Here is a 25,167-nt window from a genome sequence, read left to right on the forward strand (position 1 = left end):
AAGACTGTTTTGTAGCTTAGTTAATAATACATTGTTACAAAAAGAAGATAAAATATCAAAAACAAATACAGTTAGGTTTAGTAGATATTCTTTGGCTTTATTACCCTTTTAAAAAAAGTAAAATTAAGGGCTGGAGAGATGGCTCAGCGGTTATGAGCACTCACTGTCTGCTCCTCCAGAGGTTTTAGTTTAATTCCCAGCAACCACATGGTGGCTCACAATCATCTATAATGTAATCTGATGCCCTCTTCTGGCCTGTGGGTGTATATGCAGGCAGAGCACTGTATACATAATAATAAATAAACTTAAATAAATAAATAAATAAATAAAATAGAATTAAGGCCTGAATAGTTATGCACATCAAGGTACTAGGCTAAAATACATTTTCTTTTTGTATTATAATTTATAAACAATTTATTTCTACACAAAATAGGCATTTTTTCTTAATTAACACATAAAAGGTTAGTCTTTTAATGTTAATTTTAGAGCAATGCCTTTATGCAAAATGTTTATTGTTTTTATATTATAAAAATTGCATTTTCTTTGAATTTGGATTAGATCAATGATTCTCAACCTTTCTAATGCTGCAATTCTTTCATACTGTTCTTCATGTTGTGGTGATCTCCAACCATAAAATTATTTTCGTTGGTACTTCATAACTGTAATTTTTGCTACTATTATGAATCAATGTAAATATCTGTTTTCTGATGGTCTTAGGCGACCCCTGTGAAAGGGGTGTTTGATTCCCAAAGGAGGCGTGACCCCCAGCTTGAGAATAGCTCCATTAGTGAATACCTGCGTTGTGTAAGGAATCATTTGCAGACAACAAAGCAAACATAAATCTTGGCCCTTGTCTTTGACAGTGTGGTATAATGCTTAAGATGAAAGGATAAAAACCTGCCTTTATTCTGTAGGAGCTTTGTGATTTTGGACAGTTACTTAGATTACTGCTTTAGTTTCTTAATACATACAATAGAGGCAATATGATAATTACTTTTTGGCCTTTTGGCTAAAATAAAGTGGGGATGCTGTTAAAAACTACATAGTGTTTGAGGAATAAAAGAAAAAATTTTTTAAGAAAAATTGTCAGGCACTGTAGTGCTCAGTACATTGTAAATATTCTATAGATGGTAGATACAATTTTTTTGCATTATTATCTTTACTCTTTACAATATAAGAAAAGGAGCCATTTTGCTAAGCTATATTAAACAATCTAAAGTGTTTAAGTAGTTATATATCTAAAGTAAATTTATTAATTCAACAAATATTTGTTGTTCTTTTATTTGCTAGCTACTTTCCCAGGAGAGTCAGAAGCAGTAATACAACAAAGTCTGATTTCATGAAGCTTATTAAGGAATAAAGAGCAATAATAAAGAGTAACAGAATTTGTAAGGGAAATACAGTTAAAAGAAACAAAGATCAACTTAGTTAAATAAAATATAAGGAAAATTCACTGGAAACATTTTTCTTTTTTTTTGCAGTGTGTCTTGTATTTATGGGTCTTGAAGATTCTATACCCAAGCACATTATTCCTTCTGAGAGGCAACCATGAATGCAGACACCTTACTGAATATTTTACCTTTAAGCAGGAATGTGAGTACATACAGAAGAAATATTTCTAGTTCCTTGGTGTTCTTTTATGACATGGATAGTAAGAAATATGAAGACTTCACAGTGTAACATGTAAAAATAGATTCTGTGACCCACATGTACATTTTTAAGGAAAAAGTTGTTCAGGACTTTCAAGTGTGTTTTCTATTTAGTGTTATAGCTGTACCTAAGAGCAGTATGGTTTTTAAAGAAGTGGTGTGATAGTTTAATGTATTTATAAAGCATGTATAGTTTTAATGTCAGCATTATTTTTTCTAGTAGGGAAAACAAAGATAAAAATGGGTGGTAGCGGTATTATTGTTCTATGACGGATTTTTTAAAAAAGATTTATTTCTTTTTACTTTCTGAGTGTTTTACCTACATGTATGTATATGCACCACATGTGTGCCTGGAGGTCAGAAGATCTCATGGAACCTGAATTACAGATGATTTTGAACTGCCATGTGGGTGCTTAGAACTGAACTTTGGTCCTCTGCAAGAACAGCCAGTGCTTTTAATCTCTGAGCCATTTCTCTAGTCCTCTATTGTAAATTTTTATGTCTCAATTTTGAGGCATCCTGAAAAATATAAACTTTATCTTGTCATCATTATAGACCATGTCCAGCATACTGTTAATGAACTCATTATTTTTAATTATTTTTATTTTTTTGGTTTTTTCGAGACAGAGTTTCTCTGTGTAATAGCCCTGGCTGTCCTGGAACTGTCTTTGTAGACCTGGCTGGCCTTGAACTCACAGAGATCCACCTGCCTCTGCCTCCAGAGTGCTAGGATTACAGGTATGCACCACCACGCCCAGCAAATTATTTTTCTTTTAAGTTTATTTTTATTTCTTTAAATTATTTATGTGTTTCTGTATGGAACTGTATGTGTACATGTGGGTAGGTACAGGAGGAGGCATCAAATCCCTCTGGAGCTGGAGTTAGAGATGGTTGTGAGTCACTTGATGTGGGTTCTGAAACTGAACCCAGGTCCTATGGAAGAACAAGTTCACTTAACCCCTGAGCCATCACTCCAGACTTGAGTTGAAAGTCTTAACTTACAACATTTACCTGTTTTTTTCTTTCAATTAAAACAATAATATCTATAAGCAACCCTATGATATAGAGGAGTGCTGGCTTTTTTTCCCCCTACACTTCTAAAGTTGGGCTTGTTTCATTAATATGTGTAACCATATTAAGTCTTTCAGTTAAGTTCTCAAAATAGGAATTTAATTCCATGGGGTTAAAGGGAGCCCTTGCAATTACAAAAATATGTAGATGAAGCCGAGTGTGGTGGTGCACGCTTTTAGTCCTAGCAGTAGGGAGGCTGAAGCAGGTGGATCTCTGAGTTCAAGACCAGCCTGGTCCAGAGTCCAGGACAGCCAAGGGTAACCAGAGAAACTCTGTCTCAAAAAAAGAAAAAAAATGTAAATGCATTATCATAAAAAACTTGTAGTATTAGCTTATAACTTGTGTATATCCTCTCAAATACCTTAAATTAGTTCTAGAGTGTTTTAATACCTAATATAACAAATGTTATGACTAAATATTATTGTTGAACAATTAGTGAAATGACTAAAGTTACTGTATTTTTGAGGAAATACTGACAAGGAAACAAATAAATCTGTTTATTATGAAGGCTTTTTTTTTCTGAATATTTTGATCAAATGTTGGCTTACTCCACAGTGTACTTTTAGAACTAACTGGGTATGATGGCACAGGTCTTTAATCTTAGCCCTTAGGAGGCAGAGGTAGGCACTGGACAGATGGCTCAACCATTAAAGGCTAGCTAGACTCACAACCAAAAATACAGGAAGTAGAGGTAGGTGGATTTCTCTGTATTTGAGGCCAGCCTCATCTATATAGCAAGTTCCAGGGCTGCATATTGAGACACTGTCTATAAAAAAGGAGAAAGATGGGGCTGGAGAGATGGCTCAGCGGTTAAGAGCACTGACTACTCTACTCTTCCAAAGGTCCTGAGTTCAATTCCCAGCAACCACATAGTAGCTCACAACCACCTATAATGTGATCTGATTCATACTGTATACATAATAAATAAATCTTCAAAAAAAATAAAAAAGGAGAAAGAATGAGTAGGGTACATAAAGATGAAAAAAGACTATTAATGATAGAGTTATCTGACTTCAAGAATGAGGCAATCAAACATAAGATGGAATATGGAAAATACATGTTTGATCTAATGGATCAAATTAAAATTTTTATTAAGCCACATTACTAAACAATTGATCTGTCAGCTGTCTATCAGGATACCCTGGTTGCTAGATGTATAGGAATCTTTTTTCTTTCTTTTTTTTTTAGAATTATTTTATATATAGTTATGTATATGGGTGTATGTGTGGCGGGGGAGTTGGTGAGTGTTAGTGCCTGTGAAGACCAGAGGCATCAGAAACTCCAGGAATAGTTACAGGCAGGTGTGAGCCCCCTGATGAGGGTGCTGAGACTCGAACTCCAGTCCTTTGAAAGAGCAAGAAGTGCTCTTAATTTTTGAGCCATCTCTCCAGCCCCAGGATTTTTCTTATGTTTAATTGCTAAGCAAAGCTTATGGTTTAATCATCCTCCCTATCTCCGTGCATGTGAAGACTTTCCCACATTTAGGAAGAAAGAGACCATAGGACCTCCTAAGTGTTAGCTCTCAGCCAAGATGCCCTGTGGGTAAGAGAGACCTCTCCATCTTGAAGTCAGAAATAAGTAAGAAAAAATAGAAAGAAAAAGAACTTGAGTTTTTATTTTTCCCCCTTAGATGACTATAAAGTTTCCAAAGATGCCAGTTAAAACAATTAGGGATTTAAAGGCATTGAGGCACATTCAGGAATATACATTTTTAAAAAAGTAAATGATAGTTTGATTTGATAGAGTTTGATCTTTCAGGTTTTTCTGTATTGGCCTCTTGCTTCGTTGCTCATTTTAAGCCTTCATTTTAGATAAGAGGAACCTGTTATTACTCTAGTTTTTTTAAGTGGATGAACTTTGAATTTTGTTGTGATGATGTGGTGGTCTATATAATAGATATAATAATTTTAAGATGATTTAGTATTAGAATTATGTTAATGTTAAAACTTTAATCCCAAAATATAGTTTTAATTTTTCTTTATTAGGACTATGGAAATTCAAAGTTGAACTGTTTTTGGAAATTTCATTTACTTTTTTTTGTTTTTGTTTTCTTTGTTTTGTTTTCTTTGTTTTGTTTTTTGAAACATAATTTTTCTGTGAAGCCTTGCCTGTCCTGGACTTGCTTTGTATACTAGACCGGCCTCGAACTCACAGCAATCCACCTGCCTCTGCCTCCTGAGTGCTGGGATTAAAGGTATGCACCACCACCGCCCGGCTCAATTACTTATTTTTGATAATATTTTATAACTGTCTACTACATATCCAAAATAAAGTTAGAGAGAGAACAGATATTCACTTTTTTGAGACTGATAACTTTGCCTGTTTCTGTTGAATCTTAGGATGGAGAGGCTTTTAAAAAATTCTATGTATAGTAAACTTGATCTTTTTTTTTAACTTCATCCTTTTTAATGTTGTATTTCTGTGAATTTTAACAATTGCATAATAATGCCTATCACTGTATTCATGAAATCAAAGTTTCCTCGTGCCATAAATTCAAAATTTGCTGGTTTTGTTGTTGTTGTTTTTTCACCCAGTCTTAATTTACGGCCATTTAGGTGTTTTCTGTGTTACAGTTTCCTTGTTTTGGCTTTAGTAGTCAGCTTAGAACATTTCCCTTTAATAATTGAAACTGGATATTCAAAAATCACTTAAGAAACCAGTGATACAATATTATGAAGAGAATAAGAAATAAAAATTCAGTATCGGTGTAAATTTTAAGAATAGCTGGGCCTATGAGATGTCTTAGCATATAAAGGCATTTGCCACCAAGCCTGATAATCTGAGTTTGATTCCATGTTGTGTGAATGAGAAACTTGAATCTTGCAAGTTGTACTTTGATCTTTACATATATGCTATATGCTTTTGTGCACGTGCGTGTGCACACACACACATATACTTAAATAAATGTAAACGCAAATTTAAAATAAGAATTTTCAAATGCTAATATTTTTCTTTTTCTAGGTAAAATTAAATATTCAGAAAGAGTCTATGAAGCTTGTATGGAAGCTTTTGACAGCTTACCCCTTGCTGCACTTCTAAACCAACAGTTTCTGTGTGTTCATGGTGGACTGTCACCAGAAATACACACTCTGGATGATATTAGGAGAGTGAGTAGAACCAGCTTCTGAACTTGATTCCTGTTTACATTATTTTTGATTAGAGAGTTTTTAAAAGCATCAAACTTATTTTTACTGCTAAGATTAGATAATGATAAAAATGAATATACTAGTTAACAGACTGATTTCAAGGAAATACATCCTGATCATTTAGAACAATTTAGTACTGACTGTCTTCAAAGTTAGTATCACTTTCTTATGTGCATTCTGTCTTCAGTTGATGAATTAATTCTGTGTCTTTTATTTCACAGTTAGATAGATTTAAAGAGCCACCTGCATTTGGACCAATGTGTGACTTGCTGTGGTCTGATCCTTCTGAAGACTTTGGAAATGAAAAATCACAAGAACATTTTAGTCATAATACAGTTCGAGGATGTTCTTATTTTTATAAGTAAGGAAAAAGACCCAAGTTTAATCACATTTTAGTTATGTAACAGTTTATGCTTCATGTGAAAAGAATTCTTTTACTTAATTTACTCTTTTTCCCCTACAGCTATCCAGCAGTGTGTGAATTTTTGCAAAACAATAATTTGTTATCGATTATTAGAGCTCATGAAGCTCAGGATGCAGGGTAAGAATTCTGTTTCCCTGACCCAAATTTACACTTGAATACAAATCAAACTTAGTAATCATGATTGATGCTTTACGATGCATATTAAGCTATTTGTTTTGCAGCTATAGAATGTACAGAAAAAGTCAAACTACAGGGTTTCCTTCATTAATAACAATTTTTTCGGCACCTAATTACTTAGATGTCTACAATAATAAAGGTAAGATGTTGTTGATTTAAAAAAAATGTATAGTCAACTTAGCCTTTTAATTACTTTAAAAAATAATAGGCTGCATTGTTTGAAACTGTCCAAATCTCATTTTTAAAAATCTTAAGATATAAAGGAGGGGAGAGAAAAAGAAATAAATTCCAAAATGTGAATCAAGTTGTGTGCAGCCTACTTTACAAGTTGCTGTTCATAAAGCCATTTCTAGAAGTGCTCTGAGTTAAGCACAGCTTACTATATATGATTTTTCTTAAGCTCCCTCTCTTATATCTTTCCTTATAACTGAGAGAATGTTTTTGTGTCTGTGTAGCATTGCTGCTGTCATTATTTTGTTTATTTGCAGTGTCTGTTTGTTTACTTTATAATGTTGTTTGTTTTATGTTCACCAGTATAGGCTTTTTTCTTTATATATCTATGTATTTTTTCCTTTTATCTCAGTGGTCTTAAATTATTTCCCCAAGACAAGCTTTTTTTTTTTTTTTAAATCCCCTTTGGTCGACCTTAAGAGAGATATCCTTCTCTTTCTTTTACCCTTCTTTACCTCCTATTCTAGGCATCCATTTCTCCTCATTTGCTCCTAATTTGATCTGACTATGAAGATTAGATTTCATCTTATTCTGAACATAACTAACTGATTGAGAATGCTTCAGAGTCGTAATCTAGTTAAATATGTCCCAGGGACATGGAAAATGAGATGGGGTTTTACGTAGCTCACATCATGAGAGGAGGAATTGAAGAGGCCAGCTTGTATTCTGTCTGGACATGTCTAGAATGCAGTTGACTCTCATAGCTTCAGGGTCAGACTAGATTAGATGTGCCAAGAGGGGGAAAAAAAAACCAACCCAGAAAGTTAAAGACGTTAAAAAGTACATTCAGAAAGATAGTGAGGTCATTGCTAAATGTGTGTCATGGTTTGAAAGAGAAGAGTTTTTGATGATGGTAGATGATAGTAAAAGATTAAAAATATTTACATGTGATTAAACAGCATAGTAAATACAGAATTCTTTGATATAGAATATGCTATAAGAATATACAGTTACCTAATGAAATATGGCTTCATTTTTGAAAAGTAGCATTTCTGTCAGGAACAGAATCGATTGCTACATCTCTCTGCCAGTACCTTAACTCTTCAGCTGTGTTTTCTCTTCATCTAAAAGGGAGGAGTGTTCAGTGTTCAGTTGATTGTAGCCTTACTGCTTATCCTTTGCCAGTTTGATTTAGGAGGCTAAGGAAACCAGCTTGTTGTTGTTGTTGTTGTTGTTGTTGTTTTAATTTTTAAAACTGAAATTCAAATCACTGAGTCTGCTCTATCAGAATCAAATGTCTCAGTAATTCTGATTTGTGCATAAATGATGTTAATGATTTGATTGTTCATATATAGAATGGGCATATTTGTGATGTTTCATTCCTTCCCATAAGCAATTTTCTAGATTTCTTATTTTTCTCTTTTCTTCTTTAAATAAAAAGTTTGAAAGTTTGGTATCAACCCATAATTTCTGAGATTACCTTAAGATGTTTTTAACATGTGCATTGTATAAGAGGAAAAAGGACACCCATGAGTTAGTATAGTAAATGGTAACACCAAGCAGGGTTGCTTTGGCTTTATGCTAACTAGAATTTCAGATGTTGGATTTAGCGTCCTCACTGAAGTGCTTTTCATTAAAAAAAAAAAAAAAAAAGGGCGGGGGTGGGGGGTGGGAGGAGGATAATCCACATGATCATAAACTGAGCATGTTTCTGTGGCCATACTTCCCCTGCATGATGTACTGTTCTGTCTGAAATCCAAAGCAGTAGGCAAGTTAATCATGAACTGAAATCTCAAAAACTTTTATTTCTGAGTTGAAAAATAAGTCATGAGCCAGGCATGATGGTGCACGCCTTTAATCCCACCAGAGGCAGAGGCGGGTGGGTCTCAGTGAGTTCGAGGCCAGCCTGGTCTACAAAGGGAGTGCAGAACAGCCAGGGCTACAGAAAGAAAGCCTGCCTTGGAAAACCAAAAAAAAAAAAAGAAAAAAATTACATTATATTTATAAAATATTCATTTTTTTGTTTCATATGGAATACATTCTCTGATCTTAAACTTTTAAGATAGACAGGGTAGACATTTTGGTTGCATTTAACTTACGGAGTTTATGGCCATATTATTGTATTAGAACATTTAAAAGATATTTAAAATTGAGATGAATGTGTGTCCTTGAATTATTTAGTTATACTATTTTTCTCTTCTGGTTATTTTTATTTATTTATTTATTTGTTCTTCTGGTTATTTTTATATTTTTTTCTAAATGAAGTAAAACATTTCTTTTAAATAATTCTGTCTGATTTCATATTCTAAGAAACACATTTATACACTCATATTTTCTAAATTGGTGGGGTTTTATTTGTTTGCTTTATTGACTTTAGCTGTTCTTATTATGTTGCCTCCAATTAAAAGGATCTTCCTAATTCCTCAATTTCGTGAGCTTTTAAAAAAAAAGAAACTAGAAAATTGCCCATTACTATTCTGTGTTTTCCTTAAAAATTGAATTTCACAATTTGCATTTAGTAAAAGTGCATGTTTATTATTGGATTATAAAGTAAAACAAGCATTCTGGAAGGAATCTGAAAATTTCATTGATAATGAGTAAACATTTTATATTTTTACATATTTTAAACTGGGCATGGTGGCACATGCCTTTAGTCTCAGCATGTCAGAGGCAGAGTCAAGCAGATCTCTGTGAGTTCGAGGCTTACCTGTGCTACATAGTGAGTTCCAGGCCAACTAGAGCTATCCATTGAGATCCTGTTTACAAAAGAAAAATAATGTGTGTTAGTGCTAAAGATTGCATTCCTGTCTCCCACTACCCAGCCCAGATCTACGCATCCCTCCCTCTTAAATAGATGCTGTGTTTTATGTATTTGATGCTCTTCAGGCTCAAGATAGTTTGCTATACTGATGTTCACCTTACTTTGCAGCTGCTGTACTAAAGTATGAAAATAATGTGATGAATATTCGACAGTTTAATTGTTCTCCACATCCTTACTGGTTGCCCAATTTTATGGATGTCTTCACATGGTCTCTACCATTTGTTGGAGAAAAAGGTACGGGTTTTTTTGTTGTTGTTGTTGTTTTTTAGAGAATAATTATTTCTCTTACATTTACTCCAGTTTGCTATCACAGACACATACTTGCTGGAGGAAACTGAAGCCTGCTTTCACTGTGCTTACAGCTCTTCTTATGTCTGTGGGTGTGGATATGACAGCCACAAAGATATTTTGGTTCAATGTTTACAGCCCCCATGTGAGGATGTCTGGGGGACTGGTAGAGGATTTATAAATAGCCTGTGTCGTCTTCAGCTGTTGGGTTTTCTTTCAGTTTGTTTTAAGCATAAATCCTTTATGGAGGTCAGCTTGGCTTTGGAATGGGCACGTCTGTATTCTAACACCGTTTGTGTGGATTTTACAGAACCTATGGGACAATTGAGTAGTCATCATTTTGGCAATGTTAGTTGTTTTATAGTGAATCTGTATTGTAAGAGGAGTGGAGAAAGCCTGCTTCTATCTCACCTAATATTCTTCTGTATTAAAGAATGTATAGTTTTAGTAATGCTTTCTGATGAATGTTGAGAAATAACCATTAGAACATTTACCTTTGAGATGTAACCATTAAGCTTTTAAAGAGAAAATAAATGCTGTTTAGTAATTTTTTTCCTAGTTGTATAGAATTCTTAGGATTTTATTGCCTTCTTTTCCGTGTTAGTGTTCATTCTTTTTTCTTTCTACTTTTTAAGCAAGGCAGTGTATCAGATTTCATATGTGACAAATTGACAATGTGAAAATACTGATAGAATTATAAAACATTTTGTTCTATATCCTCTCTATTTTTCACACCTCTTCCACGTTATAAAATATGTTACCTCTGTTAGAGCAATTTTTGGTTCTCAAATTCAGAATTAATAATTTCACTGTATATGTAAGGAGATTGCCTTTACTCTTCATTTACTCAGTAGATCTGATGTTAAGTTTATATGGAGATAGAATTACTCATTTTAGCATTTGAGAAGAGGACTAGTTAAGGGCTTAGGTGGAAGGGATGGGTTACACTTAACAGCCTTCTATCTTTGGTATATGAGAAATAGTTCAATCATAGCATCATCAACTAAAGGGAATTTAAGAATTTATTTCACTCACTGTGTTGTCTCTAGGCTAGATTGCAGCGCAACTACTTTAATACAAGATCATGGGGATGGAGTATGGGGATCCGGAGGATAAAGCAAAGAGGAAAATGATTATTTTGTAGATTCTAATTTAGTTATGTTATACTTCCCTTTACTATTTCATAATCTCTAATGTTTTTGCTATGAGTGTTTAAACAAAGAAATTACAGTTCATAAGTGCATTTATTACTTTATATTGTCTACTCATTGAGAGATTAGAAAATTGAAGCTGACTTTTGTTTGTCTACTACAAATGAAGAAAAGATGGAGAACAATGGACTTCTGTTGATATTTACGTTTAATTGCTACTAGATGCTCTTTAGTTCTATTAATTTTTGTTGTCACTTTTGTTATTTTTCTTTTTTGTTGTTGTTGGTATTTTTTGGTTTGGTTTGGTTTGGTTTTTCAAGACAGTGTTTCTCTGTGTAGCTTTGACTGTCCTGGACTCACTGTAGACCAGGCTGGCCTCAAACTCACAGTGATCCACCTGCCTCTGCCTCCCAAGTGCTGGCACTGAAGGTGTGTGCCACCATCATCTGGCTTGTTTATTTTTTTAAATGGTTTATTTATTTTTATTTTATGTACATTAGTATTCTGTCTGCCTGTGTGTGATAGGGTGTCAGATTCCTGAATCCGGAGTTACAGATAGTTGTGAGCTGCCATGTGGGTGCTGGGAGCTGAAGTGAGGTTCTTTGGAAGAGTAGCTAATGTTCTTAACAGCTTAACCATCTCTCCAACCCCTTCTTTATTTTTGAGACAAGTACTATCTATGTAGCTCTTGCTGTTTTACCTAGAGTTGTCCTGAATTCATTCATGGTCCTTTTGCCTCATTCTTTCCAGATTACTAATGTATGCCATCAGTCTTCATTTATTGGCGCGCGTGCGCATGTGTGTGTGTGTGTGTGTGTGTGTGTGTGTGTGTGTGTGTGTGTGTATGTGTGTGTTTGGGACAGTTCACAAGTCATCCTTATCAGAGGGCCATGTTAATCTCTGTACTGTCCCAGTTTTAGTGTATGTGCTACCAAAGCCAGCACTGGTGGTCACTCTGTCTCTTCCTCTTACCACTCATTGTCAGCCTTAAGCAACTCCTATTGTATGGTCTCCATGGTTTTGCCCATTACAGCCATTTCATATAAATGGAGGTATACAATATGTAGTAGCTTGTTTTATTTGTATTGGCTTCTTTTCAACCCCCTGTCCTCCTTTGTTTCTGTTTTGATTGCTCTTGTGTAAATGTTCATCTGTAAGCTGGTACCAGTAATGTGTGGGTGCCAGTGTATGCGCAGACATACGGAAGCCAGAGGGCAAGCTTAGGTGCCATAATTCATCCTCAGGTGTCATCTACATTGGTTTTTGAAATACGGTCTTTCACTGACTTGGAGGTCACCAAGAAGTTTAGGCTGGCCCCACATTTCCAGTTCTGGGATTACAAATCCATAACACCATGCCCAGCTTAATTCATTTATTTATTGAGACAAGGTCTCGCTCTGTAGCCTGGCTGTTCTAGAACTCATGGACCAAGCTGTTCTTAAATTCACAAAGATCTGCCTGCCTTTACCTCCTGGCTGCTGGGATTAAAAGTGTGTGGCACCACTCCTGGCATGTCCAGCTTGTTATGTGGACGCTGGGCATCGAACTCAGATCCTCATGCTTCACAGAAAACTTTACAGATTGTCCTGTTTTTGAGACTAGGTCTTTCTGTGTTCCCCCTGCTGGCCTGAAATTTGTGATCCTTGTGCCTTAGCCTTTTAAAAGCTGTGTTATATGTGTGTACCATCACTTCTGGCTTCTGTTACATTTTAAAGATCTATCTGTGATGAAGCGTGGACCTGGACTTCATTTCTTTTTATAACCAAGTAGTATTTCATTATATTGTGTGGATGTACTACTACCTTTAGTCACTCATTCATAAGCTTCTAGACATTTGATTATTTATACTTTTTTTCTTGTTGTTACATATAACATTAGGAACAACATCTTCTTATAAGTTTTTGTTTGGTTGGTTATATGAAATACTTCATTTATTTTATAGTTGAATTATTTATTTTTGAATTATGTTTTATATTATGTGTATTTACATGTGTGTAATATATGTGTGTACATATTCTAGATCCAAATCGCTTATTAGATAGATGATTTACAAATATTTTTTCCCGTTCTTTAGGTTGGCTTTTTACTTTGGTGATAGTAGTTTTTTAAACATAATTTTTATTTTTCCTTTGTCTTTCAAATAGGATATTGTTATGTTGCCCAAGCTAGGCCCAGATCTGAGATGAAGTAGTTCTGCTTCAGTGTTATGAGTGCAGCATTGGTATATACCATTGTGGCTTCTTTCTCAAGTTTATGATTTTGGTGAAATTTCATCTAATTCTTAATTACCTAATCCATAAAGATTTATCCCATTTATTTTTTTTCTACATGTTTTTTATGTCTACTAAATTATTTTGATACCCATGTTTTAAAAAAAAAATTAATTGACATTAACCTTGTGACCTTTTATTTCTGGACCTGATTTACCCTATGAGACCATTTGTTTGTTTGTTTTGTTTTTCCAGACAGGGTCTCTGTGTAGCCGTGGCTGTCCTGGACTCACTTTGTAGACCTGGCTGGCTTCAGAATCACAGTGATCCACCTTTCTCTGCCTCCCGAGTGCTGGGATTGAAGGTGTACACCACCACACCTGGCTTCTTATGAGACCATTTCACAGTTCTTGTCACTTCTTCATTAAATGGAAAACTGAAGTTTAGTTTATAATTCTCAGATGTTATATATTGAAACAGTAGTACTTCTTACAGATCTTTGACATCTGAATCCCAGTTTCTCAGAGTTCTTATCTGTTAAATTGCTTTCATTTTAAAATTTTTTAGTTTTTGAAGTTCTGTTATTCCTGCTGTCACAAGGGATCCTACTAAATTATTGCTTTAGTTGTATGTTGACATCTAACATATCATTCTTTTCTTTTTGAATAGTGACAGAAATGTTGGTAAATGTTCTGAGTATCTGCTCTGATGATGAACTGATGACAGAAGGTGAAGACCAGTTTGATGGTATGGATGCTCATCTTACTATTCTATAATGGAATGATAGCTCTTCTACTGAATCTCAGGACACCCCATTTTTAAAAAGTCTTTGCTTTCCTATGGCTATGCTACTTGATAAGTGAGAATTCACTCACACAAACACACACATAATCACACACATATTTTAAGTTTTGAGAATAACTTTAGGTGTTTTTTTGTAGTGGCATGAGAGTTTTAGGAAAGGGGAAGTTTGGAAGAAAGAGCAAGAAACAGGAAAATACAGAGTTGTTGAAAGGGTGTGGTTCTTAATGAATATGGACATTTCTTTATGAAGAGGACATTTAGTACTGTATTCCTAGTACATCAAAAACATCGGTGAACTCCTAGTATTGTATTCGCTTTATCAATTTAGGTAATTCTCACCCTAGTGTGGTTATATTCAAAAGATCGCTTGCCCATTTGCTAGAGATTTTGGAAGTTTGCTTTTCTTTTTCCATAGAAACAAAGTTATATGTGGTTGTTAGCTCTTATATAAGCCAACAAACTTGTGTAGCTAATGTATATTTATAAAGAAATACCATTAGGGCTTGAAAGAAAGATGGTTTTGTGGTTAAGAGCACTGAGTGCTCTTCCAGAGGACCCAGGTTCAATTCCTAGCACCTATATGGCAGCTCATAACTGTCTGCAGCTCTAAGATTTGACCGCCTCACACAGACTAACATGTAGGCCAAACACCAATGCACATAAAATAAAAATAAATATTTATTTGAAAGAAGGAAAGAAAGAAATACCATTAAAATTTGTTTGTTTTTATGTTTTGAAATTTTTACTTAAAAAAATTAAAGCTGCTTAAATTTTAACAGTAAAATAAAAAGATAAAATAACTTAAATGCTGGAAACATATTTTTATTCTTTGTGTATAATTTCTGTAGTGTACTAAGTTTATATGGTAATGATCATTCAAATTCTTTATTGTGCTAATTATGATACACATTTTAGTAAAATTTAACAGGGAGATAGATATATTGCCTTTTTTCTTTCTATTTCTCCTCCCCACACATCCCCCCCCCCCCGGCTTTTTTTTTAAACACGATCTCATACACTTCAGGCTGGCATCAAAACCATCCTGTAGCTGATGACCTTGAATTCCTAAACCTCCACTTCCTAGTCACTGGGATTATAAGCATGTACTTTCATACCTGGCTTTTCTATTGTGTTCTTGAGACAATCTTGCTATGTAACCCAGGCTGGGCTTGAAATACTGATTATCTTGCTTCAGCCTTTTTTTTTTTCCTTGCTGGGCTGGATTATAGATGTGTAACATCATATTTGATGTATGCCATGCTGTGTGGATTGAACCTAGGCTTTATGCATGCTAGGCAAGCCCTCTCCCAGCTTAGTTATAGCTCCAGCTCTCCTCTCCATTATTTTGAGTCAGGTCTTGTTCTGTAGCACAGGATGGTCTAGAACTATGGCAAACTTACCTGTCTCCTCAGTGCGGGGATCAGTTATGTGTTATAACCTTCTCTGACTCAGGTTTCATTCTAACCCATTTGTTGGAAGTACAGGTCCTGGAGGGCGTGCACATGGTGGTGGTGCAACCAGCACTGGGGAGGCAGAGGTAGGCAGATCTCTGAGTTTGAGGACAGCCTGGTCTACCAGTGAGTTCCAGGACAAGCAGGGCTACACAGAGAAATCTTTCTTGAAAGCAAAGCAAGACAAAACAAAACCCCACAAACATACCAAAATAAAACTGGAGTAGCTATTCCCATGTACTGGTGGCAGGCAGAACTAATGCTCTTATTACTGTACCTTTATTAATAACTTAAAAGCAAATTTATGTCAGTTTTTTTTGAGGGTTTGGATAATAATTTTCTCTCATGAGTTTCTATTTTAAAATATTTCATCATATATAGCTTTTAAAAATATATAAATAGTTGTAATTTCTTCTACCTATAACCCACTGTTCTAAGAAAAAAATCTAGGTTCAGATTTTCCTCCTTTATACATGGCTCTGAGACTTGAGGCAGATTATTTAACCAGTTGAGTTTGTGCTTCCCTCATCCATTTAAGGATGATAACTATTCATGTCGCAGGTACTGAGATAATATCGACATGGTGACTAACATAACTCTTGGCATATGCCTTTTTTTTTTCCTTGTATGTTTTTCAGTTAAAGTTTTCTGGCAGCTTTGTTACATTCTCTGAAATATTCAGTGGGTATTTCAATTGGTTTATGTTAACTATATCCGAGTCTAATATTTTTGAAATAATATTTAGCTTTCAAACTAAAGATTTCTCATTTTGTATAATTAGTCCATTTACCAAAATTTACTCCACTGAACTTATAATTATTCAAGTTAGGTTTTTTTAATGAATTTATTATATATACACAGTGTTCTTCCTGTATGTACACCTGCACACCAGAAGAGGGCATCAGATCACATTATAGATAGTTGTGAGCCACCATGGGGTTGCTGGGAATTGAACTCAGGACCTCTGGAAGAGCAGACAGTTCTCTTAACCACTGAGCCATCTTTCCAGCCCCTCAAGTTAGTTTTTTAAAACTCTTACACAGTTAAATGGTTTCAATTAAAAAAAAAAATTCTCATTACTACTCACTTGCTATTTTTAACATCTTCTTTGTCTGTATTGAGGAATTCATTTATCATTTTATTGGTTTGTTTTATATCCAGTAAGATCAGTAGAATTTTTTCACATGCTAATTTTAACTTTTTTTGTATATAACTTGTAAAAATAGGTCTTTTGCATTAGGCTGATAGTATTTCCTAACTTGCCGTTTTCTTCTTTCAATGTTGTTATCAGTATTACCAATAGCATATTAAGTAGGAGTGGCAGTAGGTCCTTTTCTTATAATAAAAAGGAAAGAGTTTTATAATTAAGGCTAACAGTACTTGGTTTGTGTATCATATAATTTATATGAAGATAAATATGATTGATTTTTAAAGATTTAACTAGAAAAGGAAGACATAATTTGTCATCTGCCTAAAGCATAGAAGTATTAGAATATATATTCCTTTTAAAGAGGTTGTATTTAATTTTTGTTTGTTTGTTTTGTTTTCAAGACAAAGTTTCTCTGTATAGCTCTGGCTGTCCTGGAACGCACTCTATAGACTAGGCTGGCCTCAGACTTGCAGTGATCTGCCTGCCTCTCCTCTCAGAATACTAGGATTAAACAACATACCCAGCTAGTTGTACTTATTTTAGTGTTTTTCCCATCAATAAGATATAAATTGTGTCAGTTTATTTATTTGTTGTATTATTCTTGCATTCTGGGGATGAATTAAGTTTCATCATTAAAGTGACATTATCACTTGATAAAAAAGATAATGGTTTAGTAATACCTTTCACTTTCATTCATAGCTATGTAGTCTTGAAAAAGCACCAAACTTCTTAGGATCCTCTCATTTAAAAATTGAGAGAACAGAAAAGATGACATTTTATTCTCAAGTAACTGAGAATTTCCTGTACCATTTATGACAGTGTTTCTATGAAAAAAATCCACTGAGTTGTTTTGCATTCTAGAAATAGAGCTCCCTTCATTGTCGGCATCACAGGTGCATTTATTTATCTTTTTTTTTTCTTCACAATTTCATTAACCACAAATTAGTATCTGGAATTCTAAAAATGATATATAAAATATGAGTCAAGGAGTTTACATAGAAGAATGGGAGTGATTTGGGAAAGAAAACATTGAAAGAATGGAGAAAGTGGAGGGTGTTAGGATAGACACTAAAGGTCAGCACAGGCTCAGAAAAGAACTACTGGAAGGCCCCCCCCCATGCTTGTTTTCATCCCTTTTATTCCATCCTTCTCTGTCCCTCCTGTCTCCTTTCCTTTCACCATGATAGCATGATTTCTCTTTCTCTTTTCCTACACCTTTGTGAAGCCATCCTACAGGGCTGGAAAGAAACTGACTGTAGAAAGAAAACTTGATAGAATTGGGTTTGCTGTGGAGGTCAACTGAGGGTTGAGTTTTTCTGTAGAGAAGGAGAAAGTAGGGTTAGAGAGTTTTCAGTAGCATGAAGCAGAGTAGTTTATATGTATTTACTTTTGAGATTTGTTAAAATGGATTAAGACTCTTATTGAGGGCTCCTTGGTATTGTATGGCTTATTTGTTTCTTTTTTCCAAGATAAATTTGCATAAACATTGCATATAAAATGTATAGTCTCCTTTTTAGAGGTGTTAATCATGAAAAGATTTTTGAACACTAATAATTTCTATGATTTTAGAGTGCATAAATTTTTTTTAGATATTTATCTTTTGTCTTCAGCTTGGTAAGAGACATGCATAATCTGTGTGTTATAGTGTCATTCAATTAAACTCTGAAGCTCCTATTATGCAGTCATGTATCTTAGTGTTAGAATGTAAGATCTGAAAAACTGAAACCACCTCTACTGCCCACTTTTAAAGCTACTTACTTGATTTGAGGCAATCTGTTGCTGTTTTTGCAAAAAGATGTTCCTTGGTCTCCCAGATTGGATTGGGAACAAACAGCACATTGTTAATTTTGAATATATGCAAACATTCTACAATTCAGATGAAGAAATCACGTCATCTTGTTATAGAGTGTGGGAGGCTCAGCTTTTCCTTTATTGAGAGTGGGTGATGCCTTCCACTGAGGAAAGTTACCTACATTTTCTGTATATACTACAGATTTTGCATATGCTGTGTCCTTGAAGAGCCACATGAGTTTGTATCTTATTTGTGTCATTGCTTTTCCCTTAACATACTTTCATAGGTGGCATATTTCCTTAGAGTTATGACTATAAATGTGTGGTTGTTAGCACAGTCGTTTATTGGTCTTATGTGTTTTCATATGTGTTTTTGTCCCTAATTATGTCTACTTTCATCAAAAATTATAACCATTCTATTCATAATTTCTTTCTGAACACATATCTTTTAAGAAATCTTTGCTTTAGAGCTCTACCCTATAGCATCTGTCTTTTATTCACCAAATTCTACAGTACTACATTTTTCAAGTTTTCAAATATGAGGGCCTTCATTTTTTCTCTCTCTCTTTCTACACTCATTCTTCAATACCACTGCCAAGTTAAATCTCTATCTTTTTATTTGTTTCAACCACCTTTTCTCCATCATTCACTTCCTTTTTTCTGGACTCTCCATCTGAAGAACGGCTCATATATGGCAATAAAAAAGGTACAGACCAGACAGAGTAACATTGTTTTGAAATATGACTTCATAAGTTACCTCATGTCCATGTAAGTTGGCACATTCATTAACGAATGTTTTGAGAGTCTTTTGGGGCCTTGTGCAAATTTAGCCTCTTATCTGAGTCTTATTTGATGTTTTAGAAGTCATATTCCAAGACATCTGTCTTTCTGTGCATGGAAATAGTTTTCCCTCTTTTCATTCCTCTTGTTTTAAATTTTCATTCTTTTGTTTATTTGTAACGTTTTGTACTTTTCCCTGCATGATTAGGGGTGTTTGATTGTCTGTCTTATTCCCCAAAGTATTTTTAAAGTGGACATTTACTTTAATATGATGCATGATGTGTTTGTAGACTGATTTTAAATCCTGATTTGTACAGTGTGTTTATATTCCTCAAAATTTTTTATTTGAATTCGGTATAGTTTTCATATCATTTGCTTTTTACAAATATATAAATTAAGGTTGAAAATACAAATGTATATTGATAATAGTCATCCTTCTCAACCTGCTACTCCTTATACAAATCAAACTTTTAAATTTTCTGCCAGTTTAAAAATAGAATCTATATTAATTTATTAGAAGGAAATTGGACTTTGTATTCTTGGAAAAGTCATTTAAACTTAGGGTGGTTTTTTTGTTTGTTTATAAAATAAGGAAATATCCTCAATGTGTCTTCAGATTCTGATATTCTTTGATACTTAACCTTTTTAGTTGATCTGAAGAGCACCTTTTGATACTCTAATGGCCACATAGTTTTGAGTTTGGAGTGCGTGCGTCAGTGCTCTCCATATTTATTACCCTTTAGAGAGAATAGCAAATAATGTAATTGGAGCCCTGCTCTCTAAATACATGCTGTTTTCATCCTTGACATCGGACTTTATTTTTCCTGTTTTCCATTTAGTTAGGTCTAGTCGTCATTTTAGCTTTTAATTATATGTGTTTGTAGTTGGCTTGAATTCTAAATGAAATGCTCTCATAAGACTTCTGATTGTTCAGACCTCTGCATACCTAAGGCCTGTTTTGCTCTAGCATCTTAGCCTTTCCTTGACCTTCTCCTCAACAGTGGCGCTTCCATATGTGTTTCCATCCTGTGGAAGCACAGGTGTAATGAAACACTCGGGTCCAGAATAACTAGTTGCTATATATGTGGTAACAGCACTAAGACTATTGTTCTTGCTGGAGACCAGCGGAAGGAAGAGTGGTTCCTTTGAGTCTTTGTCCAGCTGAGGAGCCAGTTCTTTTGGTGTGTTCTTTAGCCAGCTTTTCCTAGGAGTCTCTTACTGTTTATTTCATATTCACCTGTGGTTATTAAAGGTTATATAGACTTACATGACTTTAGAGGGCAGCTAGTCCATGAAATTGAGAAAGAGTCATTGTTGCTGAAATATGATATTGTTACCCTTTGTACATTATTTATAGATTAACTTAAAGAAGCTTATTCTTTTATAATATAATGAGATATTTTTAGTGTGCATGTTAAAAGCTTTTGTGATAGTTAAACAGAAATCTTCCGTTTGTTTTAGTCTGCATGCCATGCGCTCCCATAAAAATTAAAAATTACAGGATTGTTTCTAGTTTCTTGTCCTCTGGTTTGCAGTCCAAGTTGGGGTCAAAGTCTCTTGACCCATACCCCCTGCCCCCTTACTCCTTTCCTGATTAGTCAGTGGTGTGAGGTAATTAAAGTTTGTGAATTGTTCTTCTTAGACCCTAATATTTGACGAGTGTTGAGCCAGTCATTGAGGGATTGAGAAACTTTCTGGCACGAGTTATCAAGTCCCGCCCTTGGGAGCTGTAGAAGGAGACCTGGTCTCAATTGAGTTGGATGTGGAGTAGGTTAGCAAAATAATAGAATAATGCTCGAATGCCCTAAACTTGAGCCTTTTCCCCCATTTATTCCATTGAAAGTAGGTTCAGCTGCAGCCCGGAAAGAAATCATAAGAAACAAAATCCGAGCAATTGGCAAGATGGCAAGAGTCTTCTCTGTTCTCAGGTACTGATACATTTTTTTGTTTGTTTGTTTTTGATTACTTGTAGAAATTATTTCATTGCATTTTATGAGAATTTTTCTGGTTGCTACCTAAAAGCAACTGGTTTTCTTTCTGTATTGAAACGAGTAAGTCCATGAACTTTAGAAGGACTAGAAGTCAAAGCTGGTGGTATTTTGTTTGCTTGATTTGTATTGTGGAGCTGGAATCAAATCCAAGACCTAAAACATACTAAGCATGAAATCTGCACTGAAATTAGAGCTTGTGACCTTGTTCTTGGAATGAGAACACTGAATCTACACCTTAAAAATCAGACCAGGATAAGATTCCTGGTGAGATCCAGGCGGTGGTGGCGCACGCCTTTAATCCCAACACTCGGGAGGCAGAGGCAGGCGGATCGTTGTGAGATCGAGGTCAGCCTGGTCTACAAAGTGAGTGCAGGACAGCCAAGATAACACAGAGAGACCCTGTCTCGAAAAACCAAAAATATAAAGATTCCTGGTGAGTTTTCTCATCCATGTAGGATGTTTGTTTTGCTAACAACTTACCTTTCTGGGGTCAAAATTCAGAAAGACTAGGTTTCAGAAAAACAATGTGTGCTTCGATTGTAATGTGTCTACCCTCCCAAAGAAAACATTTAGAATATGGGAAAATAAGTATCTTGGAATTGAGAGAAATATGGTAATAGCAATGAACATAATAATTACATACATGGCCTATATCTGGGCCCTAGCTTCTCTTATAAAGTAAGTGCTTACTGATAGATTTTTATTTTGTTTGGTTTGTTTGTTTGTTTTTTCAGTTTTGAGGATTAAGCCTAGTGCCCGTGAATGCTAGGCAAATGCTGTACCTCTGAGCTATTAACCTTTCTGATACTTGTTGCATTTTTCTGCTGTAGGGAGGAGAGTGAAAGCGTGCTGACACTCAAGGGCCTGACTCCCACAGGGATGTTGCCTAGTGGAGTGTTGGCTGGAGGACGGCAGACCTTGCAAAGTGGTAATGATGTTATGCAACTTGCTGTGCCTCAGATGGACTGGGGCACACCTCACTCTTTTGCTAACAGTACACATAATGCATGCAGGGAACTCCTTCTGCTTTTTAGTTCCTGTCTTAGCAGCTGACACACGCAGGGTACTGTGTGATAGGCAGTATTTGATTAGTACCTGACCAGGACATACTATTGATAGAATGGGTTGTCTTTTAACTGAAAATAATGGTCAGTTCTCCAGCTTTTCTTAAAATGATGTGGGAGCAGCTCATGTCATAATTCTGAAATATTTATTTATTCATTTGTCTAGTGCACCCTTTTAAAAGCTTCACTAAAGAATGTGAATCAGGGATATTCATATTACTAAAATGGAAATGTAATTCCAAGTTTCTTACTTTTAAAATTTATATAATTGTATTATATTTTCAAATATTTAATTTTTGAGATAAAATTTTGCTTAAACCCAAAAATTTCCTTTATGAACTTCATTTGCCAAAAGATTTATGCCAAGTTTTGTAGCCTGGTAAATAATTAGAGTTTGTTTTCTGTGGTGTTTGTCAAATGTTCTATGTATAATTGACTGTCTGTAACTTGCTGTTTCCTTCCTCTGCAGATATAGCTACTTTCCTAAATCTGTCTGTCTTTCTTTAGGGTAGCTGTATGTCTGTAAATATATGTTCAATTAAATTACTCTATCAGACACTTGTCTGTCTTTTGATGTAGAAGCAGCTTTGTAGCACCTTGATTTTAGGTTTGCTGCATTTGTTGCTGCACTTGGTGCATTCTGAATATGAATGTAACATTAGATACTAAGCTATTGTTATAAAGGGTTGAATTTAAATCATGTAAGTCAAAATTGAAAGGGTGTTATTAAGTGTGCCTTTATTTTGCATGAAAATAAAAAAATTATACGTAAAGCATTCCTGTAATCTGGCTCGTTGAATATTTTATGTTTTTTAAAAAGCTAAGTTGATTGTTTTTAAGTATCTGTGTAAGTACTGGGAAAACTTTGGAAGCCCATCACAGATTAAGTAGAAGAAAGTGGTGTGAATATTGCAGCCCATACACAGTAACACACAGTCTCAATTTCTTTCCCTTATGGATAAAAACAATTTGTGGGGTATAGAAAAAAAACTATACTTAGAGCCACTTTGACAGGTCATTGTTTTATTAAAATAGGCAGTGATAGATCTGTTGTTTAGAATACATTTTCTTTTTGGTATTCTAATTAGTGAATTTTTTAAGTGGAAAAAAAGCAATTTAAATATTTGATAAATTTGAAATTCCTTCATAATGTCATTTTACTCAGTTCCAAAACAAAACCTTTTTTAACTAAAATAATTTTTCAGTAGACAAATAATTTTTATCCTATGTATGTTCTATTTTATATGTTATTCTATTGTCTGCTGCTGCCCCTGGTGCAAACAAGTTCAGCTAAGTATAGTAGTGGCTTTCAGATTGAGTAGAAACCACATGTAGCTTCAGATTTCCACGGTGAATGAGGTATTTTTATTTGGTTGGTTTTGGTTTTATTTTTTTTATTTTTGTCATCATGCTAGAAATCAAGGAATCTAGCTAGAACCTTGAACATTACTGAACCACTAAGCCATATCCCATTCCTATATTTCTTTTCTCTTTTCTTATTTTTGGATTTAAAAGAAATCTTATGATTTTCTTTGCCCTCCATTTTTAAAATTACAAATATTTTTAAATGCCAAAGAGAATTCATGAGTGTAAATTAAAACATTAACAAAACCTTAAATATTCAATAAAAATTACAAAAATTGTTACTAGTACAGGATATCATTCTAATTATGAAAAGTATACCTTTTTTTTTTTAGAACAAAAATAAAATATATTTAAATAAACCTACTTCACAGTCATCTCTCATTATCCTTGGATATATTGTTAGTTTTATACTGTATCCATGGCAGACCGTGCTTTCAGATTTCACAGTTAGCACCTGCTAATTACATGCTTTGTTGACAGCTTGGTACTTGTATTTATTCTTAATTTGCATGCAGCCTGAAGCTCATTCCTTCAACTTGGAAACCACCCTCAACTGCAGGGAAGGTTTGAAAAACAGCAGCTTTGCTGAAGGGACTGTCTGTTCCCAGCATAGAGTGAGTTACTGGAAGGAGCTGAGCTTAAGGGGTCTAATTTGGGAAACTGGACAGCTCCCTAGTTCTGCTAGGGACCGCTCTTGATGTTATAGTTTGAGCATTTGGTCGAAGTTACTTCCCTAGCATATGAAGACTTGTTTTAAAAGAAGTAATAAAGCTCATATAGAAACCACATCTTTGGGATGTTTTACTAAAAGATTAAATGTTTTAAATTTCTATAGATATAAACTCTCTGATATTAATGCTTATGACCAAGAGGTAATATAAAAATAAATTGAATTCTGAGACTTCAAGTGTATTTTTAGAATATAGAAATTGCCTTTTCAATAACTTTTAAAACCTCTTGTTTTGTTTTTTTGAGACAAGGTTTCACGATGTAGCTTTGGCTGGCCTGCGGTTCATAGAGCAGGCTGCCCTCAAACCCATACAGATAATCTAGCCTCTGCCTCATGAGTGTTGGGATTAAAGGCAGGAACACCACCACGTTTGGCTGCTTTTTAGTATCTTTGAAGCTAATTTATATGTTATTTCTTGAATGGAAGGGGTTGTTCTTTTTTTAAAAACTACAACTTTACTGGAGTTTGATTTAGGAGTTTTATATTTTTCCCCCATGGTAATTTGATTGGGAGTTAACGCTATAATTTTGTCCACATCACAGTCTATTTGGGAAAATATGTAGCTATTTCTATTTTAGTAATGCCAAATTTCTGTTGATCATTTGTTCTTTGTTGTACTGAAGAACATAATAGTTAAAGGCAGCGCTATACTGACAATTACTAGCACTGTGTCCTGTGTAATTGAAAATTAATAAAGGAGAGGTACAGGTAGTGGCTTTCAGATAGAATTTTACAGTTACCAGATGTTTCTTTGAAGTTTGCTGTCCAAGTTTCAGATGCCCATATTTCAGTGCTAAGCTTTTCAACTTGACAGAGTATAGCTTACTATCAAGTTTCATAGCTTAGCAAGTTTATCAGTAGAATTTTAAACTTTTGATTTAATTAAGAGGTACTACTCCTCTTAATGAGATCAATTTTTGTCTTAATTTATTA

General features: G+C 34.6%; 1 protein-coding gene across 6 annotated transcripts in view; it reads left to right on the plus strand.

The window, feature by feature from the left end:
* PPP3CB (protein phosphatase 3 catalytic subunit beta) overlaps positions 1 to 25,167 on the plus strand; it is a 47,761-nt gene that overhangs the window by 17,217 nt on the left and 5,377 nt on the right. For 2 of the 6 annotated variants that reach the window (XM_084794985.1, XM_084794981.1), the window contains exons 4-13: positions 1,482 to 1,593; positions 5,682 to 5,827; positions 6,088 to 6,227; positions 6,330 to 6,407; positions 6,512 to 6,606; positions 9,568 to 9,693; positions 13,778 to 13,855; positions 18,984 to 19,010; positions 20,928 to 21,012; positions 21,906 to 22,003. In XM_084794985.1, the coding sequence (XP_084651111.1) occupies positions 1,482 to 1,593; positions 5,682 to 5,827; positions 6,088 to 6,227; positions 6,330 to 6,407; positions 6,512 to 6,606; positions 9,568 to 9,693; positions 13,778 to 13,855; positions 18,984 to 19,010; positions 20,928 to 21,012; positions 21,906 to 22,003 (985 nt within the window). The remainder of the gene's footprint in view (positions 1 to 1,481; positions 1,594 to 5,681; positions 5,828 to 6,087; positions 6,228 to 6,329; positions 6,408 to 6,511; positions 6,607 to 9,567; positions 9,694 to 13,777; positions 13,856 to 18,983; positions 19,011 to 20,927; positions 21,013 to 21,905; positions 22,004 to 25,167) is intronic. The other 4 variants (XM_084794986.1, XM_084794983.1, XM_084794982.1 and 1 more) reach the window with 3 other exon arrangements.

The sequence above is a fragment of the Acomys minous genome, assembly GCF_964271855.1.
Source record: "Acomys minous genome assembly, chromosome: 9".
Classification (NCBI taxonomy): domain Eukaryota; kingdom Metazoa; phylum Chordata; class Mammalia; order Rodentia; family Muridae; genus Acomys; species Acomys minous.